Source organism: Bubalus bubalis, chromosome 4 (genome assembly GCF_019923935.1).
Source record: "Bubalus bubalis isolate 160015118507 breed Murrah chromosome 4, NDDB_SH_1, whole genome shotgun sequence".
Taxonomy (NCBI): Eukaryota; Metazoa; Chordata; class Mammalia; order Artiodactyla; family Bovidae; genus Bubalus; species Bubalus bubalis.
In genome coordinates this window covers 2,823,100-2,846,108 of record NC_059160.1, presented here as the reverse complement: position 1 = coordinate 2,846,108, position 23,009 = coordinate 2,823,100, and the positions used below count along the sequence as shown (strand labels likewise).

Sequence of the window (23,009 nt, the reverse complement as noted above, 5' to 3'; positions counted from 1 at the left end):
CCTCCAGCCCCGCCGACATGCGCTCCGGTCGTGGCAGTGGGGGCACCGGGCCTCCTGTTCCTGAAGCCTTGGCATGTGCCAGTGCCTCCTTCAAGCCTCAGAGCAGTCCCACGGGCAGGGCTCACTCGCACGTTACACATGGTGCAGCTGCAGCCGGAGAGGAGCTGCTCCTTGCTAATGTCACACAGCATCTAAGGCATGGAGCCGGGATCCCATTCCAGGTCGGCCCGACTGGAGACCCCTCCCCCACTGCCCACTGGCCGCGCTGGTTTTCCTGTCTTAGTTTATGGAACTCTTCACCTGAGTGCCTGAGACTGAAGCCCCCTGGTCCATCCGTGCTCACACCGTGACCGTGTCCTCAGCCCTCGGATGGGAGGCCTGACGCCGGCAGCGCCGGGCAGGTGCTGGGTTCCCATCATGACATGGGGAGACTTCCGAGCTCGCCTCCGGCTCACCTGTGTGCGGGTGGTGTGACGCAGCCTCCTGCTCTGTGCGTTGCTCACTTTGTGAATTCGTCCTCTTGTCGAACCGTCCGCCTTCGTCCCCACTGCCTGTTCCCCTTTGGAAAGCCGGTTTTATCCTCCACGCCTATGATACTCCCTGTTATTTTCCCCTCAGGACAACTACACGTTTGCCCAACCCGGGATTCAGATGAAAGTGAAGATGTTGGAAGAGCTGGTGAGCCGCATTGACGGTAAGCCGGCATCCTGGGCGCCCCTCTTCCTGGGGAGCGGGGGGTGGGGGCGGAAGGCTCACCCAGTTATCCTGGGACCCCCACCCCTGCTGCACCTTCTTCGGGGCCGCCCAGGCGTTGCTGGGGCTGGAGCCACTCCCATTCCTTTTATGAAGGCGATATAATCGGAGTTCGGTGCCGTCCCTTCGCAGGAAGTAATGAGCGTGTCCTCGAAGCAGGCAGCCCTCACTCTTATTAAGGCCGGTGCTTGTCATCATCCGGCGGCAGCCTGGTTGTTTATGGCCGGCCTCTGGCCCAGCGTTCCTGCCTCTGCACGTCATTTTGGTATCAAGGATGCCGGCGTAATTTCTCCACGGAATCCAATTAATTACCGAGTCGGAAAAATAACGTCTTTAATATTACAGAAAAATCATAGTGTGTGCCGGCCGTTTTCGATTACGCTTTCATGTGTAAGTGGGGGCTTTGAAATACTTTCTACCTTCGTCCTTAAAATAACTCCCCCTGTGATGTGCTGACTGTCACATTGCAATAGCAGGGTTTAATTAAGTGAACATTGAAAGATGATGCTGGCCCATTCCAAATGTACCCTCCTGAGCGTCTGTTAAATTAATGAGCAGAGCGTTAACAGAGTGATACCATGCAGAACCGGGCGTGGGCCTGTGATACCAGGCGGTCAGCGGCGCTGTGCCGGGGAGGCAGGCTCTGTCACCCCGAGCCCCACGTGACCTCGACGGGTGACTTCACTGAATCTGCAGAGGTGTCGCACTCTGCTCAAAGCGGAGACAAGCCACCGTTGTTCCAGGGCCGCCTTCCAAGGGTGTGGACGTCCCTTTTGCCCTTGCTGTACCCTCAGGAGTAGACAGCGTATCCGTCCCCATCTTCCCAACAAAGGCTCTTTTTTTGGGAAACGTTTGAATGACATTATAAAACGGAGTCATACAAATTATCAACTCCATTCTGTCCCTTGATTGAATCTGATTTTCAGCTGTGTCTAATGGTTATTACCTAATTTCCATATTATGAAGTTCTGCACGGTTCTTCCAATAATACTTTATCTGATTCAATATATTTAGCTGGGTGGCAGCCACCTATTCACAGCACGGTTTTTTTGCTTATATAACTGCATTTATGTACGTTTGTTCTTCACTTCGCGGGGGCATCTTTGTCGGATGCTGTGGGTTTTCTTCCCTGCCGGCAGCTTCACACCTCCCCCCACCTCCCTGCGCGCCCCCAGCCTCATTTGGATCTTTGAAGTACACTCAGTGGCTCCTCTCCTGGTTCTCCGAAAGGGTGGATTTTGCATTTCTGTGGAGGTTAGAAACGTGTGGTTAGTGCTCATTTGTTCCAGGGCCGCAGTTTGGGAAATGCTTGAATCGATTTTCTCTGGTGCTGTGGTTCAGAAGCAGCACATCTGAGATTCGCTGGGTGATTGTTTAAAAGAGGGAACCCCAGCCAGGCCTGGGCTTTTTAGTAAACCCCGTTCTTATTCTCCCACGACTTCTGAGGAGGGCGTTTTCACCCTGTGGTGGTTCTGTTTAAATGATCGGTGCTTCACGACAGAGCAGGCTCTGTTTGGTAGCAGGTTAGGCTGGGTAACCTGTCTGTAACTGTTCTTCCAGCCAGACCTGAAAGACCCTCTGTGACAGCCTCAGAAGAGTTGCTGGGCCTTCAGGCAGAAAGTGTCGGAACTGGGAGCGTTTGGCTCTCTCACCAGCAGCCCCTGGGAGAGGCGTCCCGCGCCCCCTTCGCCCACTGTCCTCCTGAAGGACGACTCTGGGGGCCTGGACTGTGTGGGGGCAGTGCGGATGGAGGGGGAGCTGCAGAAGGGGCTGGAAGGCCAGGGTCACTGTCTCATTTTCTCACTGTGACGACTGGCTAAAGAATTTCTGGAAAGCACTCTCAAGCAGTTTTCTGTTTTGAGTCATGCTTTACCCTACTCTCTGTTACCCCCAGATCTTCAGAAGCAGTCTGCTCCATAGACAGAAAGCTGGCATGACTGAAGAGAGAGGGTTTTGTCTGTAAGGAGGCCAGATGGAAGGGTGAGGGGTAGTGGCCTGAGAGACTGCCTGAGGGGTGGTAATCGGCTCAAGAGAGGGAGGCTGGCTACTGAGGAATGCAGGGGAGACCTGTGATCTCTGAGCGGGAGTTTTAGAACTTCCCACAGAATGCGAGATGGAGCCTTGAGCCACTTGACTGGGGCTGTGGAAGGTGAGGCCAGGGGCCTTCCACGGCTAGTGGCAACGGGGTGGGCAACTCCAACCAGATTCCTCACCCAGGAGACCGAAACAATGCATAAGAATTTTTTGAAGCCAACAAACAAATTGGGTGGGAGGTAGAAGGAAAGACAGAAAAAAAAAGCAAAGAAAGAAGGTAAAAAGAAAACAGATTTCTTAAAAGCATTGAACTGCTAACAAGGAGACAAAAATTTCCTGGGCCTCTTCTGTGAGGATGGTAGAACCAGAGAGTTCTAGCTTTGTTTCTGTCTTTTTTTTTTTTTTCCATGTAAAATGATCTACATGTAGTCAAAGCTAAGTGTATGTTCAAGACCTCTTAAGTGAGAAGAAAGAGAAGCAACAGATGACAAGGCCCACAAGAGGACAAGGCCCACAAGATGTCAAGTTTCTGTAATTCTTAGGCATAGGCCGTGAAACTATTCTCTTTACTGTGTAAGAAAAAATATAAAATAGAGAGTCTTGAAAATATTTGCCCAGCTAATGAGAAACTATATGATTTTACATGAGAGGTGAAAAATATGATAACCAAATTAAAAAGTCAGGGTACAGATTTAACAAATTAGACATGGCTATAGAGAAAGTTAGTGAAAGGGAAGATGGGTTGGAAGAAAATAGCCAAAATAAAGCATGGAGCAATAAGAATATGGATAATATAGAAAATAAAAGATATGAAGGGTATGTCTAGAGAGCCTCATATTTATTTATTTATTTAGAGTCATAGAGAGGAGAGAGAGAGTGTCAGAATTTGAGGAGATAATGATTTATTTTCCCGAACTACTGAAATAAGCCAACCCACAGATTGAAGAGCCCCTTGAATTTCCAGGAGAATAAAGAGAAAACTATATAAACATACAATAGTAAAATTTATTTGAAGACTAATTCTTAAAGCAGCTAGAGTAACGGATTATTTCCTGAGAATGGCTGTATGAGAACTCACTTCTCAACAGAAGCACAAGCAGATGTCTTCCATGCACTGGGAGGATATAGCTGTACCCTAGAGTCTGGAAAGTGAAAGTCTTAGTCGCTCAGTCGTGTCCGACTCTTTGCCACCCCATGGGCTTTAGCCCATCAGACCTCTCTGCCCATGGAATTCTCTAGAATACTGGAGTGGGTAGGTCTACATCCAGCAAAAAATATTCATATCCAAGAATGAATTTGAAAGTCCAAGAGGCCACCTAAATCTGAATTGTTTTTTCTCACTGTTTCTAAGAAACTGTGTAATCGGGAAAGACTGCAAACCAAGCACACACCTCCCTTCGCAGCTTGACCAGGGACACGGTCATGTGGTCTCAGACCTCCTGGAAGGCAGCAGGTCGGCACCCCGTCCAGTCTGGGGTGAGTCAGGTGCTCAGTGCAAAACGTCTGTGGGAGAAAGAGTGGGAGTGTGGGCAGCTTAGGGTTAAAGTCTGCATTGGGTGGAAGCCAGATACCCCTGTTGCTGGTGGAACAGACCGGACCCTGACCCTCACCCCCACACCTGTGTGTGTGCTCAGTCATGTCCGACTCTGCGACCCCATGGACTGTAGCCCACCAGGCTCCTCTGTCCATGGGATTCTCCAGGCAAGAACACTGGAGTGGGTTGCCATGCCCTTTTCAACCTAGGGATCGAACCTGGCTCTCCTGCATTGCAGGCGGATTCGTTACTGTCTGAGCCACCAGGGAAGCCCGTGAACACTGGAGCAGTAGGTAGCCTGTCCCTTCTCCAGGGAATCTTCCCAACCCAGGAATCAGCCCGGGGTCTCCTGCATTGCAGGCAGATTCTTTACCAGCTGAGCTACCAGGGAAGCGCGTCTGACCCCCACAGACAGCCTGTGCGTCTCCCCGTGAGCTCCCCACCACAGGGCACGTCATCTGTGGCCTGGCCGGGGCGCTGGTCCGTGCCCTCGTCTCCTGCGAGCTCAGGCTGGTAGAGCAGCTGCCTGCAGGAGTTTGCTGGCTTGCTTCCTGTGGCTCAGGGAAAAACTTGGGGGGTTGTTCATGGACTCCTAATGCTTCAAAAGAAAGTGGTTCCCAGCGCTCAACTGCATTTCATCGGCCAAACCGAGTCACGGGCTGCGGCGAAAGTGGAAAGTCGGGAGGACAGGGACGTGCCCACGTGCCCGGGCCGGGCGGGGTTTGTTGCCAGGGGAGGGGCGCGGTGGAGAGAGCGGGGCGGAGGCGGGCGCGCGTGGCCTCAGCATCTCTGCTAACGTCAGTCTGCTCCCTACTTAGGGAGTGATGCTTGTGCGTAAAATTAACAGTTCACACCAATCATTTGGTAATTTACTGCTTCAATAGTAAACATACGTTAACACGCCGGCGGGCTGATAGGATTCTAACATACAAAGCTCTAGAGCTGCATTTTAACTCCATGTTGCACCCGGCGTGTTTACACACACTGAACGTGAAATGCCACGGTTTGCAGTGTATCTGAGTGACACACCTTGTGTGTTTATGATTATGTCTGTCACATCCGATGTTAACCTTTGAGGTTGCTGGTCCCTAGGGGCCCCAGGGTCAGCCCCTGGCCTTGCTTGTGGAGAGGCTGTGGTCAGAGCCTTGTGGCTGGATCCTGGGGCCAGGGCCCCCTGTGGGGCAGCCCCCACTTTGTATTCTGAGCTCACGCCTCTTTTGTGACACAAGATAATGTAAGCGGAACATTTGCCATATCTTTTGATGAAAAAACCATGAGATCCTATTTCAGTATTAAAAAGAAATATCTGAAGATGGCCTCAGCAGATGTGTAAATCTGGTTATGTCCATGCTGGGCTTTTTTTCAGAAGACTGAAAATCAGATCTTAAAGAATTGCTTCACAGATGAGCGAGTTGTCCCATGGGGAATGAAATGGGCACAGAGAGGGGTGCCCGTGGGTGGTTCTTGGTTGGGGAGCCCGCGGGCACAGTGTCTGTCCTGGGCAGCCTGGGGAGGGGGTGGGAGGAGGCAGGCACTCCCATCCCCAAAGGCCCGTGACTCCTTTGCAGGCCGTGGTCTTCAGGGCTCTGCTCTCAGCTCTGGAGGGACCATAAAGCTGAGGCCCCAGTGGCTGGGGGGAAAGGAGAGACCGTGTTATTAGCGGGCCAGTCTGAACCAGATGGCCAGTGACTGTGGCCCAGAAGGAGCTCTGGCCACGCTCGAAACCATCCCGAGGCTATCTGGGGAGGCTGGCACTGCCCTCCAAGCTCTGCTTCCTCTTCCTGTAGGAAAAACCGGGAAGGAATCCTACCTAGGCTTAGCACTGTCAGACTTAGCATAAAGAGAACACTCACTTCAATTTGAATTTCAGGTCAATAATGAACCATTTTTGGTGTGTTTGGTGCATTATTGGGCACCTATGGAACCCAGAGCTGCTTGGGGGTGGGGCTGGGGACCTGGGCTGGCGTGGGTCCCTCTCTCCCCTCCCTGGCTCCACACCTTGTGCCCTGTGTGCAGGGCTGGTCTGCAAAAAGCCTCCCGTCTGCCTGCACTTCGGACGCTCTCAGTGCTCTCACCTGCTCCAAAGCTGCAGGACGCAGAGGCCACGGCTGGGTGGGGTGGGGCCAGGCGTGTAGGCCTGTGTGCGGAAGGCTGCCCACCCACCCAGATGCCCCTGTGCCCCGCAGGAGCAGACACCTGTCCTTCCTGGGAGGCCCTGGAAACCCTTTCCTTGGGGCTGTTGTCCTGGGAACTAAAGAGCTGGGGCACTAACAAGCTGGGGGCGTGTGAGCTGGTGGGAACCCGAGGGACAGGTTGACCTCACACTGTGGGGGAAGCGGGAAAGGAGGTGCTGAATTTGTGTCCTGACGGGCTGCTGCTCCATGAGTGGACACGGCGGGCTGGTTAAGGGTCAGAGGAGGAATGGACGTGGGGCCTGCCTTGGGCTCCTCGGAAATCCTTCTTGCTGAACGCCTCTGGCTTGTCCTGGACCACCTCTTAGCGCAGGGTGGGACCTGGAGGGTCCAGATTCCTGCTCTGCTGCCTGGCGGTGGGTTTGGGTGGTGAGTATAGTCCCTTGGGAGGGTCAGTGCAGGTGAGATGCTTAGAACGGCCCCTGGCACATCGTGGACTCAGCCAGCTCTATACCCATGTTATGTCATCATCATTTTAATCTTACCAACTGCAGAGCGGGCAGGTAATGGTGGGCGGGCTAGCCTTCCTTTGTTGGGGGTTAGTCTGGGGTATCTGCTCGGCCCAGCGTGTGGGACCTGGCAGGAATCCTCCCTTGGCTGGCGCCTCAGTCCAGCCCAGGGTGCCCGTTAGCACGGCTGATACTGCCTGGCTGACCGCGGGCTCCGAGGGGGATGTGGCCCGTCATTATTATTAGCAGTTACTCTTTCACTCGTAGGGGAAAAAAAAGCCCATGTGTATCGATGGAGAATAGTCCTACCCTCTTGTGTTAAAGCCTTAATCTGTGTGAGCATTTTCCCTTTCCCTGTGTTTTTAAATTTAGGTTAAATGCGATTTTAATGAAATTTCTCTGAAAGCTGTCTCGACTACATTGTAAGGTTAAAATTGACTTATTCTTTCAAGATAGAATTCAGTTACAGCTAGTAAACTAGATTCAGCTTTATTACCACCCAAGTGAAAATATTTTTATTACTGCTACAAGGTGAGCCTTCGGAGAGCAGAGGATAAATCAGTTGCTGGAGCGACCCCAGCCTGTGGAATGTTCAGTGAGCGGCAGTGAGCAGTACACGCTCCCCTCCCCTGCTGGCATCAGTAGGTCCCGGCCTGGCTGATCTGAGCACGGGGGACGGAGGCCACGTCTCACCGGGGGTGTGGGCCCTGGGGACGCAGTGATGGGCACGGACGCCAGGCTCAGGAATGCGTGTGGGCGCGGCGGCACCTCCGTGCGCCCCTCCCTAGCCGTCTCCCTGTCCCAGGCCGGGGTGTGGTCCCCGCGGCAGCATCCTGATCGTTTCAGCGGCTGCGTGCTGTGCCCACCTGGGGCCAGCGGACGGCAGGTGGCCGTGGGCTCTCACTCTCCAAGGAGGCGTCCAGTCGGCCTAACGTGCCTTCAGCCGAAAACCCACATGGCTATGTGGCTGCATTTTGGGGAAGAGGGATCTATTCAGTTCAGTGCAGTCGCTCAGTCGTGGCTGACTCTTTGTGACCCCACGGACTGCAGCACGCCAGACCTCCCTGTCCATCACCAACTCCCAGAGTTTACTCAAACTCATACCCATTGAGTCGGTCCAAAAAAAAAAAAAAAATCAAAGAAGTAGAGGAAGTTTCCTGTAGTCTAAAAGATAATGTATAAACCTGTAGTCAGTCCAAAAAAAAAAAAAGAAATCGAGTAAGTTTCCTATAGTCTAATAAATAATGTATAAACCCCTGGGTTCTAGTTCAGCCTCCGTCACTGACTGAACTTGGCGGCTGCTGCTGCTGCTAATCATCATCATAAAATAGTGACGGCAGCTAGCATCTATTCAGCGCCTACGGCGTATGAGGCCCCGCCTACGGCGCATGAGGCCCCGCCTTCGGCGCATGAGGCCCCGCCTTCGGCGCATGAGGCCCCGCCTACGGCGCATGAGGCCCCGCCTACGGCGTATGAGGCCCCGCCTACGGCGCATGAGGCCCCGCCTTCGGCGCATGAGGCCCCGCCTTCAGGTCTTTCTCTGCGGCGTTGCGCGGTGTTTCACAGCACCTCCGGCAAGCGGCGCGTGACCTTCTCCATGACGGGAGCCCTGCCCGCTCTCTGTCCCCCATGGACAGGATGGTCTCCGTGTGGCATCCAGCTCTGGGACCGAACACGGGAGAGCCCGCCCAGCTGTCTCCCAGCCACGCGGGGGCCCGTGGGTCCTGGCGCCGAGTCGTGTGTGCCCCGCCCCTGCCCCAGGTTCCCTGGGGAGCGGTGGCCTGTGGCCGCGCCGTGGGGGTGCCTACCGCCAGGCCTCCACCTTCCTCGCGGGCCCCCCGCCAGCACTTGTGCCTTCTGCTGCCCCACCTGCGGGGCTGCCCGTGAGGACAGAGGAGGACAGAAGGTCGAGCTTGCCTTCCTTGAAGGCAGAGCAGAGTTCCCTCCTCCTGGCATCCTGCAGGTGCCCGCGTCCCCACGTCCCTGCCTCCAGCACGGCGCCCAGCAAGCTCGGTACCGGTCGCTAAATTACCAGTAGGGTATTTGCTGCGCTTCCGGCTCAGGAGGGCGCCCCCAGCGTCTGGGGCCTCATTGCTTTCCTTCAGTTTTAAAATGAAGCTGTCTGTTCACAGGGAGCCTGATTGGCTGGGGGGTTAGAGCAGTTCCATTGGTTATTCCAGTCTCTGGACGTTCGTGGCACCACGCAGGTTTCCTCGGAGGCCTTTATTTTGCCGAGACTCTCCCGTCCGCACCCTCTTGCCCATTAGTCCGCAGGACGGGTGGGGAAGCTCACGATTGGAGCCAGTGTGCCGTCTGTAGAGGACAGAGCAACACTGCGTGTACAGGGCAGGCGGCAGCACCCCTGGCTGCTCGGTGAGCGCCCACCCTCCCTGAGACGCGTCCTGCCTGAGTGTGAACACCCTGCCCCCAACCCTCCCACCACTGGCCCAGCGGGGCCTTCCACACTGGGGCCCGACGCCTCTTGGACTGGCTGGCTCCTTCTGCTCACTGACCCGGTGCTGCTGTGGAAGCAGCATGCTGTCTGTGCAAGAGCCTTGACCCTAGGGACCACCACTCAGATGCATTTCCTGGCACCCCCAGGGGTGTCAGATACTCAGGGAGGGGGCGATACCCGCTTTAGTGCCTGGGAGGACTTGGCTGCACCGTGCAGGAGGGCCGGGCCAGCCTGCCGTGAAGGGTCAGTGGCTCAGCATCCCCATAACCCTGCCCCCTGCCCCCCACCCTCTGCCCCTGCCCCCTGCCCCCTGCCCTCTGCCCCCGACCCCTGCCCTCTGCCCCCAGCCCCCACCCTCTGCTCCCTGCTCCCTGCCCCCCGCCCCTGCCCCCTGCCTGCCTTTGTTGCAGGAGCCCTGTCCCAGAGGCTCCCCCTGTGGTCCCAGGCCCTCGGGCTCAGGCCCGCTGGCCCTCCCGCCATCTCCATGGCCAGGGTGTTGTTGGGGCGATCCGGGCTGCAGTGCCAGCTGGGCACCCTCCTTCCCCACCTCTGCCCCCTCTCCTCCGTCCTTTCTGGGCCTCTGTGCCTCCCCAGCCCTTGCGTTTTCCTCCCAGTTGAAGCTTGTTTTTAGATGTCCCGCCTGAGCTGGTAGAGAGGGATTTATTTTCCTAAAATCGGGAGCCAACTCTCCTCCCGTATTGGGGCTGGCTGGGTCCCAGGAGGGCTTTGGGGCTGGCGGCTGGCAGGTGGGACCACACTCGACTCCCCGGCAGGACTCGAGGGGCCTTTTAAGGCCTAGAGCGCGGCGTCCTTTGGCTTTGACCGGCGAGGACGTTCTGTCCTGTGTGAGGACATGGAGCGTTAACAGTTGCTCCGGGAGTTCTTCTTCCAGGCCTGCACTTACACCGGATCGTAAAAGACTCCCCGTTTAGAGGGAGGCCCTCAGATGGCCTGGCCACCGCCCACCCAGCCCGCTTGGCAGCCCCAGGAAGGAGGGGGCTGGGCCTCCCCTCGGGGGCCATGAGGCGGGTGGGTGCTGGTGCTAGAGACATGCGCCCCGGCCTTGGTCCCAGCTCTGCAGGCCACGCTGGGACCACCTTCGGCTGCTCAGGTGGGGGTGTGTTCACTCGGGAAGCGATGATGACCACCCTGGTGGGTGATGAGAGGTGAGCGCCTGAGGTCCCTCTCGGCGATTTAGCTTCTTTGCTCTTTAATGATGACATCTTTGTGACCCTCCACCCAAAACTGATACTCCAGGTTTATTGCCAAACCGAGACCAGTTAATTAACTTTTAAGTGGAGACTTCCAAATAGAGCAGTAGAGCGATTCCCCTCGACCTTAAGAGGAAAGACTTGTCTTGGTTCTGAGAGTGGGCCATCAAAGCTGGTCTCAAGATGATTCCCCGAAGCCGTTTTTGCTGGTGGTTACGAGTGGCTGGAGAGAATGAGTGTCTTTACCTCCCTCCCCATAAAGAACCCGCGTCCCTGGGAAGTCAGGACGGGAGCGGCAGCCTCACGGGGGTGGATTGGGGGTAGAGTCCTCCCGCCCGCCTGGTAAACCATCCGCCCTCTCGAGAAGGCAGAGGAGGCGCCTGCTGTTTCTGTGGAGGTGGCCCTGGGGTGGATCTGGGCTGTGATCTGGGTGAGCCCGCCTGCAGGTGGCTCCCTGGCTGGTCCGAGCTCCCAGCTCCACCTGCAGTCACGCCCCTGTCACCGCTCAGGGAACAGTGCAGTCCTCCGTGCCCGGAGAACATTCCAGAAGCCAACCGGGGATCTGTGCCCTGCTCTCCCAACACTGTAACTGGAGGTCTCTGTCCTGGCCTCCCGTCCGGCAGGGCTCTCATCTTCCTGAGGGAGCCCCCAGGCCAGGGGCCCAAACTCAGGCCTGCTCCTCGCCCGACGCGGGGCTGGTGAGGTGTTGTTGCGGGTGCGCCGTGTGCCTGGGGAGTGGGGGCGCGGCTCCTGGGCCCTGCGCTGCCTTGCCGTCTGCCCACCCCCTGGCCCCCTCCCAGCGGGCCCTCTTTCCTCCTGGTGGCTCCTGGGGGTGGCTGCGGCAGGTCTGCGTGCGGCTGGGAGCCTGCAGCTGCTGGCCCGGCCCGAGGCATGCCTTCCTCCTGCCCCCGTCCTTGGCCGGGGGTCCTGGGGTGGCTGCGCTCTGCCTCTCCGTGGGCCCTGCTGTCTTCTTCTCGCCGGTCACCTTTCTGTACAGCCAGCCCAGCAAAGGGGAGGCTGGGGGAGCCCGGAAGGGGGCTGTGTTCACTGTCAGCGGCTCTTGTTTTTGTTCTTTCTCTTTTTAGCTGATTAGAGAATTGAAACCTGCTCCCCGCCCATAATCAAAGCCTACCCGGCAGCTTCTCGCCCAGCAGAAGCGTGATGTTAAGCCTGCGCTCGGCCTTTTGGGTGGACGGTGGGGAGGTCGGGGGCGGTGGGGAGGCCTGTGAGCAGCTTTCTTTGTTGGGTTTCTGCGTGTGAGCGGTTAGGTCCACTCTCTGGGAAGGTGAGTCTCAGCAGCATCTGGACCCACGTGAACCGTGTGCATTCACATGTGCCCAGTCCCTAGGACACGTGGCGTGTTCCTTCTTGGCGTGAATCTCGGGACGCAGTGCTTTTATTGAGGGAGACGGGCCGTCTGGGCAGACCTCCCGGCCTGCAGGCGCCCCCCCGTCGGGTGCCGGGAGCAGCGTCCCGCGGGGGTGGGCAGCGGGCGCGTCCTATGAGCGCCTGGCCCGCTGTGGGAGGGCCTGAGCAGTGGTGGTCGTCACGCCTGCCTGCTCACGCCTGCTCACGCCTGCACGGCTCCTCTTGTTTCCAGTGACGTGGATGTTTCGAGTCCAGAGTCGTCACCAGCCGAGTTACCTTTACCAGTGACAGAGCCTCTGCTCACAGTTACTTATACAACAGGAGAAACGACTGCAGCATATACGCAGGCGCCCCGATGTGTATAGATGGGAAGTAGTGGCTCGAGCTCAGGCGTCCGTTTTTCAGCACCTTCAGAGCAGGAGGCAGCCTCCCTGGACGTTCACTGCGTGCGCTGGGGGCTTGGGGGGTGGGGGAGTCGGTGCCCGGCCCACTGTATCTGTCTTCATCATTATTTTCAAAGAAAGTAGGTCTTCAGTGAGGAGCGGCCACGCCCGTGTGATCGGGGAGCGCCCGCTGCTATCCTGGCACGGCTGCGCCTTTGATCCCAAGTCAGCCGGGATGGCCGGGCCAGGGGGGCGGGCTGCCAGGCAGGCGCTCCCCAAGGACACCCCACTCCGAGGTCCTGCAGAGCCTTGCGGCTGAAGCTCAAGTCCCCGCTGGGTGGTCCCAGGGCTGCCCGCTTCATTTCTCTGGGGAGTGCGGGGCTGCTTTGGGCATAAGAGAAGCCCAGGCCCCTTCTGATGAAATAGACGACATGGGGCTCGGAGCTGCGTTTTTCTTTCCGTCCTCTGAGCTCCTGGAGGGCAGGGTGCTGGCCTTTCCTTCTCTGTGGCTTCAGTGTCAGAGGTGTTGGGGTCGTGGGGGCCCTGTTCCGTCCTGGAAAGAGCTGATCTGTGAGGAACCTCTGCCCATGTCCTCGTGGAGTTGATGCCGTGAGCCTCGTTCTGAAGATGCCCTGGCTGTGCCCAGGGTGCTGGCACCTGGAGGCTCCAGGCAGGTCCGTGGGCCCGACCAGCATCACGGGGCCGTTCAGGACGCGGCGAGGGACAGTCCTGAGTTCGTGCTGCTGCATGCGCCCTGGCCGGGCCCCCTCCCTGCCCTCACACAGGCCCAGGCGAGCATGCTGTGGGCAGGAGCTGCCCAGCTGGCTGTTGGTCCTGGCGCCCTGGCTGGGATGGGCTTCTCCGGCTGAGCCTGAGACGGGGCGGCCTCCCCGGCGCCTGGTGGGGTCGGACTCAGGCGGAGCTGCTGAAGAGAGAAAGGGCCCGTTTTAACTGTTGGGTTGGGTTCCTTCAGTGACAGATGTTTCAGAAGTATGTGTTTAATCTTCCAAATCTGTGTGCTCGCCCGTTTACGTTAGAAAAGTCTCACATGCCTCCCAGGCACTAACTGGAGCTGTTTGTTCTCTCCGCTGGTAAATGGTCCCCTTTGCTTCAGCTGACAAGGCCAGTGGCCCCGCAAGCAAGGGGACTTGGCCGGGGCTCCCGGGCAGCTCATTCATGGGCACCGCCCAGCCCCTGCCTCTGAGCCACGTCCGGCTCCAGCCCAGCTCCACTCCATCCACAAGCGTGCCGGGCACTCGCCACACACCAGGCCTGGCTCTGTGCCAGGCGCCGGGCTCAGACGGGGTCCTGCTCTGTGAGCACTGAGGTCCGGGGTGGGGGGACCCTCGGAGGCCTTCGATGGCTCCTTGGCCGGCGATCCACTGCCTTGCTGTGTGTGTGGGAGGAGAGGATGTGAACCAACGCCCAGGGCGCCACAACCCCTGAAACCTGGGAGTCGGCCCTGACTTCCCGATTATTAAAACCCCACGAACCCCGACTGTCCTGGGGGTGGGGGTCCTGAGTGCCCACGGCCCCGCCCCCTGCTGCCCACTGTTCGCTCTGCACGGCCATGGAGCTCTGTCTGAGGTCCACCACGTGTCCCCGCGTGTGCCCCATCCTCTGGGACCCACACGTGCACCCTTCGGGTCGGGCTGGCCCTGCCCGCCTTCTGGGGGTGGGGTGCACGCTCAGCACCCGTCGGTGCTGCCCCCGCCGTCTGTGGCGCTCCCCTGGGAGGCGGTGCCGCTCTGGGAGCAGCAGAGCCCTGTCTGTCCTGGCACTGGGGTAGGTCGCTCAGGCGGGGCTCTGCTGACCTGCGGGGCCTGTTTGTCTCCACAGAGCAAGTGCACCGGCACCTGGGCCAGCACGAGGTGCGGTACCTGCAGTTCACCTTCCGCTGGATGAACAACCTCCTGACGCGGGAGCTGCCCCTGCGCTGCACCGTGCGGCTGTGGGACACCTACCAGGTGAGGCCCCGCGGCCGCACCCCCCCAGGGCCGCCCCCTCCTCCCTGGGCGTCTCCCCTCCCCCAGGGCCGCCCCCTCCTCCCCGGGGCGTGTGCCCCAGGGCGTCTCCCCCCAGGGCTGCCCCCTCCTCCCAGGGCGTCTCCCCCCGCGGCCGCCCCCCTCCCCCGCAGCCGCCCCCCTACCCAGGGCGTGTGCCCCAGGGCGTCTCCCCCCAGGGCATCTCCCCCCAGGGCTGCCCCCTCCTCCCCGGGGCCGCCCCCTCCTCCCAGGGAGTCTCCCCCCAGGGCCGCCCCCTCCTCCCCAGGGCATCTCCCCCCGCGGCCGCCCCCCTCCCCTGCAGCCGCCCCCCTACCCGGGGCGTGTGCCCCAGGGCGTCTCCCCCCAGGGCATCTCCCCCCAGGGCTGCCCCTTCCTCCCCGGGGCCGCCCCCTCCTCCCAGGGCGTCTCCCCCCAGGGCCGCCCCCTCCTCCCTGGGGCATGTGCCCCAGGGAGTCTCCCCCCAGGGCCGCCCCCTCCTCCCCAGGGCATCTCCCCCCGCGGCCGCCCCCCTCCCCCGCAGCCGCCCCCCTACCCAGGGCGTGTGCCCCAGGGCGTCTCCCCCCAGGGCATCTCCCCCCAGGGCTGCCCCCTCCTCCCCGGGGCCGCCCCCTCCTCCCCAGGGTGTCTCCCCCCAGGGTGTCTCCCCCCAGGGCGTCTTCCCCCCAGGGCCGCCCCCTCCTCCCCGGGACGTCTTCCCCAGGGCATCTCCCCAGGGCTGGCCACGTGCACCCCCACGAGGGCCAGACCCCCTGTCCTCCCCCCGAGGGCTGGCCGCACCCTCCTCTCCAGTGCTGGCCATGTGAGTCCCCATGGGGGGCCGGCCGTGTCCTCCCCTCCTGCAGAGGCTGGCCTGTCTCTCACCTCATGAAGGGCCACACGTGTCCTCCACCCCTCATGTCCTGCCACGTTCTGCCTGGCTCTATTTGCTGCACTTGATTTTGCCTTCAGAGTCTGTCTCCACTGAAACGTGGTCTTTTGGAAGTCCATTTCTTGTCACCTGATCAGCTGAGACTGGGAGAAGAGCTTTCTGTCGTCCGTCTGTGTCTGGGCTCCGTCTGTACCCGGGCTCCGTCTGTGCCCGGGTGCCGTCTGTACCTCGGCTCCGTCTGTGCCCGGGCTCCGTCTGTGCCTGGGCTCCATCTGTGTCTGGGCTCCATCTATGTCTGGGCTCCGTCTGTGTCTGGGCTCCATCTATGTCTGGGCTCCGTCTGTGTCTGGGTCCTGTCCTGCTGTGCAGCAGCATTGTCTGGGTTTGGGGGTGGGCGTGGTGGGGAAGCTCTGACTCCAGGGGAGCCCCAGCCGCGTCTGCCAGAAACACTCCTGCTCAGGATTCACCTGTTGTCTGTGTTTCGAGTTACTTATAAAGATTTTTAAAAGTCGCTGACAGATTCAGTGTACTCTGAAATTTCCTCCTCTCCACCGATTTTGATGAAATTCATTTCTTCAGGAGATTGAGTTTTCTGGAACAAACCACCTTTGTCCCCTCGAGAGTGGCGTTGCTTATTCTGGCGTCTTTCCATTTTCTCGAAGCTGTTTGCCGAGGCTGCGCCGGGGCTTCCACACGGCCTTTCCGCCCCACTCGCAGCGAGCGGGCCCCTTGTGTGGACTCGGGGTGGGATCCTCGCAAAAGCTGGGTCTCACTCTTAGCTCCGAGAGGCAAGGTTCTTCCTGCCCTGGATGTCAGCTCTTCACGGGCTTAGATGGGGAGCTGCCTGCACAGGCTGGGAAAGGGGGCCCCAGGCTACAGGCTTCTTTGCAGGGCAGGCACCCCATGAGGATGGGGTGGGGGCCCCGGGGCTCTGAGCAGGCTGGACGGGCCTCCCGCCTCCTCCCCGTCAAGTGTGCCCTTGGCCTGGATGCTGCGTTTGTGCATGGGGTGGAGAGCTTAGGCTGCTGCTCTGCCAGCCCCGTGCGCTAAGCTGCTTTCTCCCACGACACGGAGAACAGCAGCCCAGAGCTGTGTCCTTGACGCTGCCCGTGTGCTTCACGCCCAACGGGGGACCTGGGCTGTTTTGGGCTCTGAATCTCTGGGTTTTGACTTTGCTCTTGTTTGCAGCCTGTATGTTCTAATCTTTAGTGTTGGCTTCAGAAACCATGACTGGTCAGTAGACGGCACCCAGATCCCCCTCTTTGGTTTTGCTTTTCTAGGCACTTGGTGGCCACAGAATTTCTAGCCACTAATGTTTACTGGGACATAAAGTATCTATTTGGGGGGGTTGTTAAAGGGTCTGGCAGCCTGGTGCTATCAGACGGGTCTCGGCAACATCGCAGGAAACAAAGCTTCATGTTCCGTGAATTGCGAATGCTCTTCACTGGTGGCGGGCGAGGCTGAGATCCTGGCCCCCCTCATTAAGCACAAAGTTTTCTATAGTGCTGTCCCCATTATGAATAAATTAGGTATTAAGTCAGGCGCATTTTGAGGAGCCGAAAATGGATCTGCAGAGTGTGGCCCTGCACCACTTCGCTACGACTCCTAATAGGTATTAAAACTTTAAGCGCAATTGTGGCATCTTTATTGAGTTAATTTTCCTGAAATTAAATTTCATCATGAATTGACTCATTTGTACCATGGACTCGTTGTTGAACTGACAGTACCCTGGTCATAAACCTTTTCATATCTTAAAAATTGGGGGTATTTCTATTTTACAGGCCCAAGTAACCATGAAATTGTATTGCATCTTTTGGCAATGGAAATACATAGTAATCATCGGATGGCAATCGGGCGATTACCCTCCCCTACACCGGGGTGTTTATTACCTGGGCCCTTACCGGTTTCCGCAAGTCCTTAATCCCTCACGGGGCAGCCGAGCATCCTCCTGGGACGCATGTCGGCACCTCCTGTGTCCCAGGCCGTGAACTTGGCGTGGCACAGCCATGAACGAGGGGCATTAGTCACAGGGAGGGAAACAGGCAATTAAACAGCCCAGACTACCCAGAAGTGGCCCAAGCGGCCGGGAGACGAGCCGCTCCCGGAGCGTGTCCTGTGCCACACAGGTGCAGTGCCAGCTGCCGTGGGGGCTGCGGTGGTCCAGCGGCCCATCCAGCTCCCCGTGAGCCTGGGCCGAGGGGGGAGCCGGTGGAAAGGTGGCGTCCCGCCCTCCGTGTGGATTCTGAGGACCTTGGATAGGACAGAAGGTTCTGGGCGTGTGTGCCGTGCAGCTTCGGGGCTGAGACCGTCCAGTCAGCCGGGGTTCTTTCTGCCTTGCTCGGGTGCTCCAGCCGCTCCCCTCCCCTCCCTGTGGGCCCCCCAGCCCCCTGTGGAGGAAGCCCGGGCTTCCTCCCTGGCAAGCGGGGGCTGCACCGGGCTGCCAGCTCTGAGAGACTCTGGGGTTTCCAGACCACGTGGCTGCCTCCTGCTGCCACGCAGACTGTGAGGCCAAGCTCTGGGGCCGGCCCCCAGGGCAGTGGGGGCCAGGCCTGGGCCGCAGAGGGCTGGGCGCAGCAGGGGAATGGCTGAGTTGCGCATTTAGGGAGCACCTGACTCCAGGGACCCCACCTGCTCGACAGACAGCTGTGTCAGCCTCCGCTCTGCCCTGCTCCCACCTCACCTCCAAGCCTGCGCTCCAGCCTCCACGGCGGGTCTCCCTTACTATCCTTCATGCACCTTCTCTGGAGGGGCTTCCTTGGTGCCTCAGTGGTAAAGAACCGCCTGCCAATGCAGGAGACGCAGGAGATGCAGGTTTGATCCCTGGGTTGGGAAGATCCCTCGGAGGAGGAAATGGCGACCCACTCCAGTATTCTTGCCTGGAGAATCCCATGGACAGAGGAGCCTGGCGGGCTTGGGGGACAAAATTCGCCTTTTTGTCAGAGCTGCTTGACTTCCTTCCAGATCACAGGGGTGGGTGCGCCTCGTGTGTGACTACTCTGGGGTGTGCACTGGGCTGCAGCCCCACCGTGCAGGTGACGACACGTGAGCAGCTCCTCCCAGTGTCTGTGGAGCGACACCGGCCTCCCTGGGAGTGGAACAGCCCTCCCCCAGGGGGACCTGCCGGGGAGGGGACAGCCAGGAGGGGGCAGCGCCTGTGGATTTCCTGAAAGACAGGAGATGGAAGTGCATTTTCTGGCTCGTGTTCCTTTTTCCCTAAGTGGCATTAGCGTGTCAGCCAGCTCAAGGTTGCTGTAGCTACTTGGGGTCTTTTGTGGCTCCGTACGGATTCTAGGTTTGTTTCTCTGTGTGTGTGAAAATGCCCTGGGATTTTGGTAGGGAAGGCGGTGAGTCTGTAGCCGACTCTGGGCAAGAGGGCGTCTCCGCCACGCTTGTTCTTCCCGGCTCTCCGTTTCTTTGCGTCTTCAGCTGCATTTATCAGTGTCTTTCAGTTTTCAGTGCACAGATTTTCCCCTTCTTGGGTTAAGTTCATCCCCAGGTATCTTATTCTTTTTGATGCAATTGTAAATGGGATTGTTTTCTTAATTTGTCTAATAGCTCATTGTCGGTGTACAGAAATGCAAATGAGTTTTCTATATTGATTTTTTTTTTTTAATCCTGCAACTTCCCTCAACTTGTCCAAGAAGAAGAAATGGCGCTCAGTCGTATCTGGCTCTTTGTGACCCCACAGACTGTAGCCTGCCATAGTGGGTGGGTTGCCATACCCTTCTCCAGGGGATCTTCCTGACCCAGGGATTGAACCTGGGTCTCCTGCATTGCAGGTGGATTCTTTACCATCTGAGCCACCAGGGAACCCCAGCTTCTCCAAAGGAAATGAGATTAATTATATCACAGAGATGTCTGCCCCCTTGTTTTATGGCAGCGAAGACATGGAGCCCCAACCACCATGCCCCAGGTTTATAGACTCTTCTTTTAGGGTCTAGCATTGCTCATGCCTTGATTTTTACATCCTCTGGAAGAAATTCAATAAGTCAAAGTTAGGCCACAGATTTGCTTTCTGGACGTTGGTCCGACGTGTCCCAAGGGTGGGGAGTGTTCTCCAGATTTCCAGTCCAATTTCCTGTGACCTTTAGTTAATGACTGCGAGGAGGAGGCAGCGGTCTGCCTGGGGCCCCGGGGAGATGACTCGGCATTGCTGGCGAGGATTGACTCCTCCCAGGACTCTGGGGGCCCAGGGTTTGCCATCTCAGGACGATGTCCTGGGCCAGCTGTTGGCTTCTCACCGCGTGAGCATCAGGGTTCCCAGACGTCCACCTGGCTCCTTGGAGACCTTGTACTTAACCGCTGAGCTCGGAGAGGCCCGCCGATCAGGGTACAGGCCTGACCTGGGTTCATGGAGCGTCCGGGCACCCTTGCTGGTGCCACTGGCATTGCCGTGAATGCACCTGCGGGTGTGATTAAATTCCCACAGGCCTCCTTCCTTCACTGCTTGTTTTCCGAAATTCTGTCTTCTTTTATTTCACCATGAAAGCGTGTGCAGGAGCATTAGAGAAGAGAAAGCTCTCCCCCTCGACGTACAAGGCGGCTGTGGAAGCACGCTGGTGTTTCTCCAGTCTTTATTCTCAGCAGTTTTTAAACATAATACACTCGTATATTGCATATGATTGTGTTCTCTGCATTTCTTATATTGTCCCGTCATAATGGTTTTTTTTTTTTAATTTTTTTCTGTATTTGTTCCTAGTCTTTTCAGCCACTGCCTGAAATGGTTGCATAATATCCTGATATTATCCTGCCCTGTGCATATATTATCATCTGCTTAAAGGTGGTGGGGTGGACTTGCAGTGTAATTACGGCTGTGATGTGAGTTTTGTCTGTACTAAGAGTCCCTTCAGAGATTCACAGGGTGAACGGTCCTGACGCCTTCTAGGGTCTCAATGCAAACTGCTCTGTGGGAGTGTGAGGCTCTCTTCACCCTCGTCGTCACCAGGCCTTTTAATGAACATGATTTTTCTGAGTTCGACGAGGCAGTCGATGGCAACTCCTTACTCCTGTTTTTATTCCTGTAGTTCCTGTTACATTTCTCAGGTTTGGGGTGCGTTTTCGTGGCAGCCGTGCAGTGTTTACGTAAGCTTTCTGTTGGTCCGTGGCTTCCCGGGCGGGTATTTGTAAACCCTGGGGACTCAGTCATGTGCACCCACCGCTGCCGCCAGCGCCTGTTGCCCGCCCCAGGCTGGGCCCGCAGAGCAGGCTGTTGGGAGCTGCCGGGCAGGGGGGCGAGTGAGCCCCGTGGACACGCATGTCTCCCCACGTGGCAGCCATTCTTCCCATGTTTTGGAAGAGGAGACCGGGGTTCCGAGAGGCCGAGGTGCGTTCCGGGGGTCTCGCCCGCCGTCGGTGGCCGCTGCATCTGTGCTGCCGCAGGCCCAGCTCCAAAGGCCTGGCCTATACCCCGTGCGCTACCCCAGGTGCGGCCTCTGCGCTCCCTGCCGGGGCGGCTGAGGACCGCTGGGCAGAGGCGCCGGCCCAGTGCATCACGATTCTGGCCACGAGGCTTCCCCTCCTCCATAGGCCCTGGAGTCGGGCGCGCCTATCTCCCTCACCTCTGCAATACCAGGGCAGGGCAGAGAGCAGTAGGGACGGGGGTGGGGGCCGGCCCAGACCTTCCCAGGCAGGTTCTCCCCACCTCCCTGCCGCCACGCCACTTCCTGTGAGCGTCTGAGAAACCTTGACTTTGTGTCTGCTTCTCGTTGAGCTCACTCGGGCTGCGGGCACAGAGGTCCATTCTAGCCTTCCACTTGAGTGCTGAGTTGTGAGTATTTTCACCCAGCTTGAGCACAGCTGTGTCCGTCACCTGGCCTTGCTTGCACACCTCAGGGGCTGCACAGTAACTTAGGCTCTTCTAAGGACTATAAAGAATTGTAGTTTCCCTAAAAGGGTTTTTTTTTGTTTGTTTGTTTGTTTTAATATTTATCTGTTTGGCTGTGCTGTGCGGGCCTTCTCTCTAGTTACAGTTGCTGCTGTTCAGTCCCTCAGTCTTGTCTTTTTGTGACCCCATGGACCGCAGCACGCCAGGCTTCCCTGTCCTTCACCATCTCCCCGAGTTGGCTCAAACTCATGTCCATGGAGTCGGTGATGCCATCCAACCATCTCATCCTCTGTCGTCCCCTTCTCTTCCTGCCTTCAGTCTTTCCCAGCATCAGGGTCTTTTCCAGTGAGTCAGTTCTTCGCATCAGGTGGCCAAAGTATTGAAGCTTCAGCTTCAGTCCTTCCAATGATATTCAGGGTCGATTTCCTTTAGGATGGACTGGTTGGATCTCCTTGCAGTCCAAGGGACTCTCAAGCCTTCTCCAGCGCTGTTGCGGTATGTGGGCTTCTCTTGCTGGGGACCACGGGCTCTAGAGCGCACGGGCCTCAGGAGGGGGCGGAACGTGGGCTCCCAGGCGGTGGAGCACAGGCTCGGTGGTTGTGGTGCATGGGCTTAGTTGCTCCACGGCATGTGGGATCTTCCCGGATCAGGGATCAAACCTGAGTCTCCTGTGTCTCCTGCATCAGCAGGCAAACTCTTCACCCCTGAGCCACCAGGGGTGGCTAAAAGGGGGTCTTACCCTGGCTGTCCAGAGGCTGCCTCTCCCCTGAGGAGCGAATTCCAGTGGCGAGCATGTGCAGTTTCTGCCTGAGTCTCAGCAGCAGCCCACATGGTCTCGGGTCTGAAGGTGCCCACCCGGCGGAGCTGGCATGTTTTCCTGGCTTTTATGCTGTAGTGGGGGCTAGGGAGGGGTGGTCTTGTTGCTGTTCTAAAGGCTGAGTTTGAAGAGGACCGTCTGCGACTCACCCATGCATAGGCCGTGGGTCCCGAGTGGAGTGTGGCTCTTCTGTGTCTGGTTCCCGCTCAGCTGCTAGGCCGCGTCCGCTCCTGGGATGGAGGCCTGGGCGTGGGGTGTGTTGGGCTGCCTGGCCTCCAGCGAGAGTGTGGAGATGGCAGGCATTGCCCCGAGCGGGACTCTGGGATGCTGGAAGCAGACCCTCTCCTGAACGGGACTGCCGCAGTTTCTGCCTGCTGGTCAGGCGTGCTCTGCGCTCTCGTGGGCGCCATGTATCACTCAGACCAGGATGCCAGCAGGTAGCACCTCCCAACCCCCTGATATGAGCCCCCCAGCCAGGCTGCCCCCCTGCTCAGAACTTCTGACTCTGTTTTGGGGGAAAGTTGCTGATAGTTCAGCAATGGCAGGGAGATGCTGTCAGAAAGGGGCGAGTGATTTGGTTACAGATCCACTCCGCAGCCCACGCTTTCTGGAGTCTTCTCTGTTGTCAGGTGTGAGTCAGGCCTCCGGCTTCCACTGGCCCAGAACCCCTCGGATTTCGGATTCAGTTTGCGGGCGATGACAGAGCCAGGCTGTCCCTGGCGTTTCACCATCGGGGCCCTGTCTCTGCCCACTCGGAATATACCTGTGACCCCCAGAATGACAGCAGGGTCGTGCAAGGGGCCTGTCGGGACGTCTGGAACATGAGCCCCTGGAAGGCGCCGGCCTGCGTCTGGGTGGGTCCCGTGCAGACGATGCACTTCAGGACACGGGTGCACGGCCCGACTTGCTCCCACCGCTGTTCTGGGCAGGCGGGCCCTCTGCCACCCCAGCTCCCTGGCTCTTTTGTCTGCTGGGGGTGGCCCCGCTTTCCATAGTCCGATGTTCCCGGAGCTGTGTCCCGTCCAGTACTCTGGCCACGCCCTCTGCCCTCACAGAGGCTCTTCCCCGAGAAGTGAGGACAACTCAGCCCTCGGGACAGCCCTCCCCGGGGTTGA

General features: G+C 58.2%; 1 protein-coding gene across 4 annotated transcripts in view; it reads left to right on the top strand.

The window, feature by feature from the left end:
• The window catches only part of TBC1D22A (TBC1 domain family member 22A), a 323,966-nt gene that overhangs the window by 179,993 nt on the left and 120,964 nt on the right, over positions 1-23,009 (top strand). For 3 of the 4 annotated variants that reach the window (XM_044940746.1, XM_006074970.3, XM_006074969.3), the window contains exons 10-11: positions 619-694; positions 14,219-14,346. In XM_044940746.1, coding sequence (XP_044796681.1) covers positions 619-694; positions 14,219-14,346 — 204 coding nt within the window. Of the gene's footprint in view, positions 1-618; positions 695-14,218; positions 14,347-15,333; positions 15,931-23,009 lie in introns of those variants that run through there. The other variant, XM_025282671.2, reaches the window with a different exon arrangement.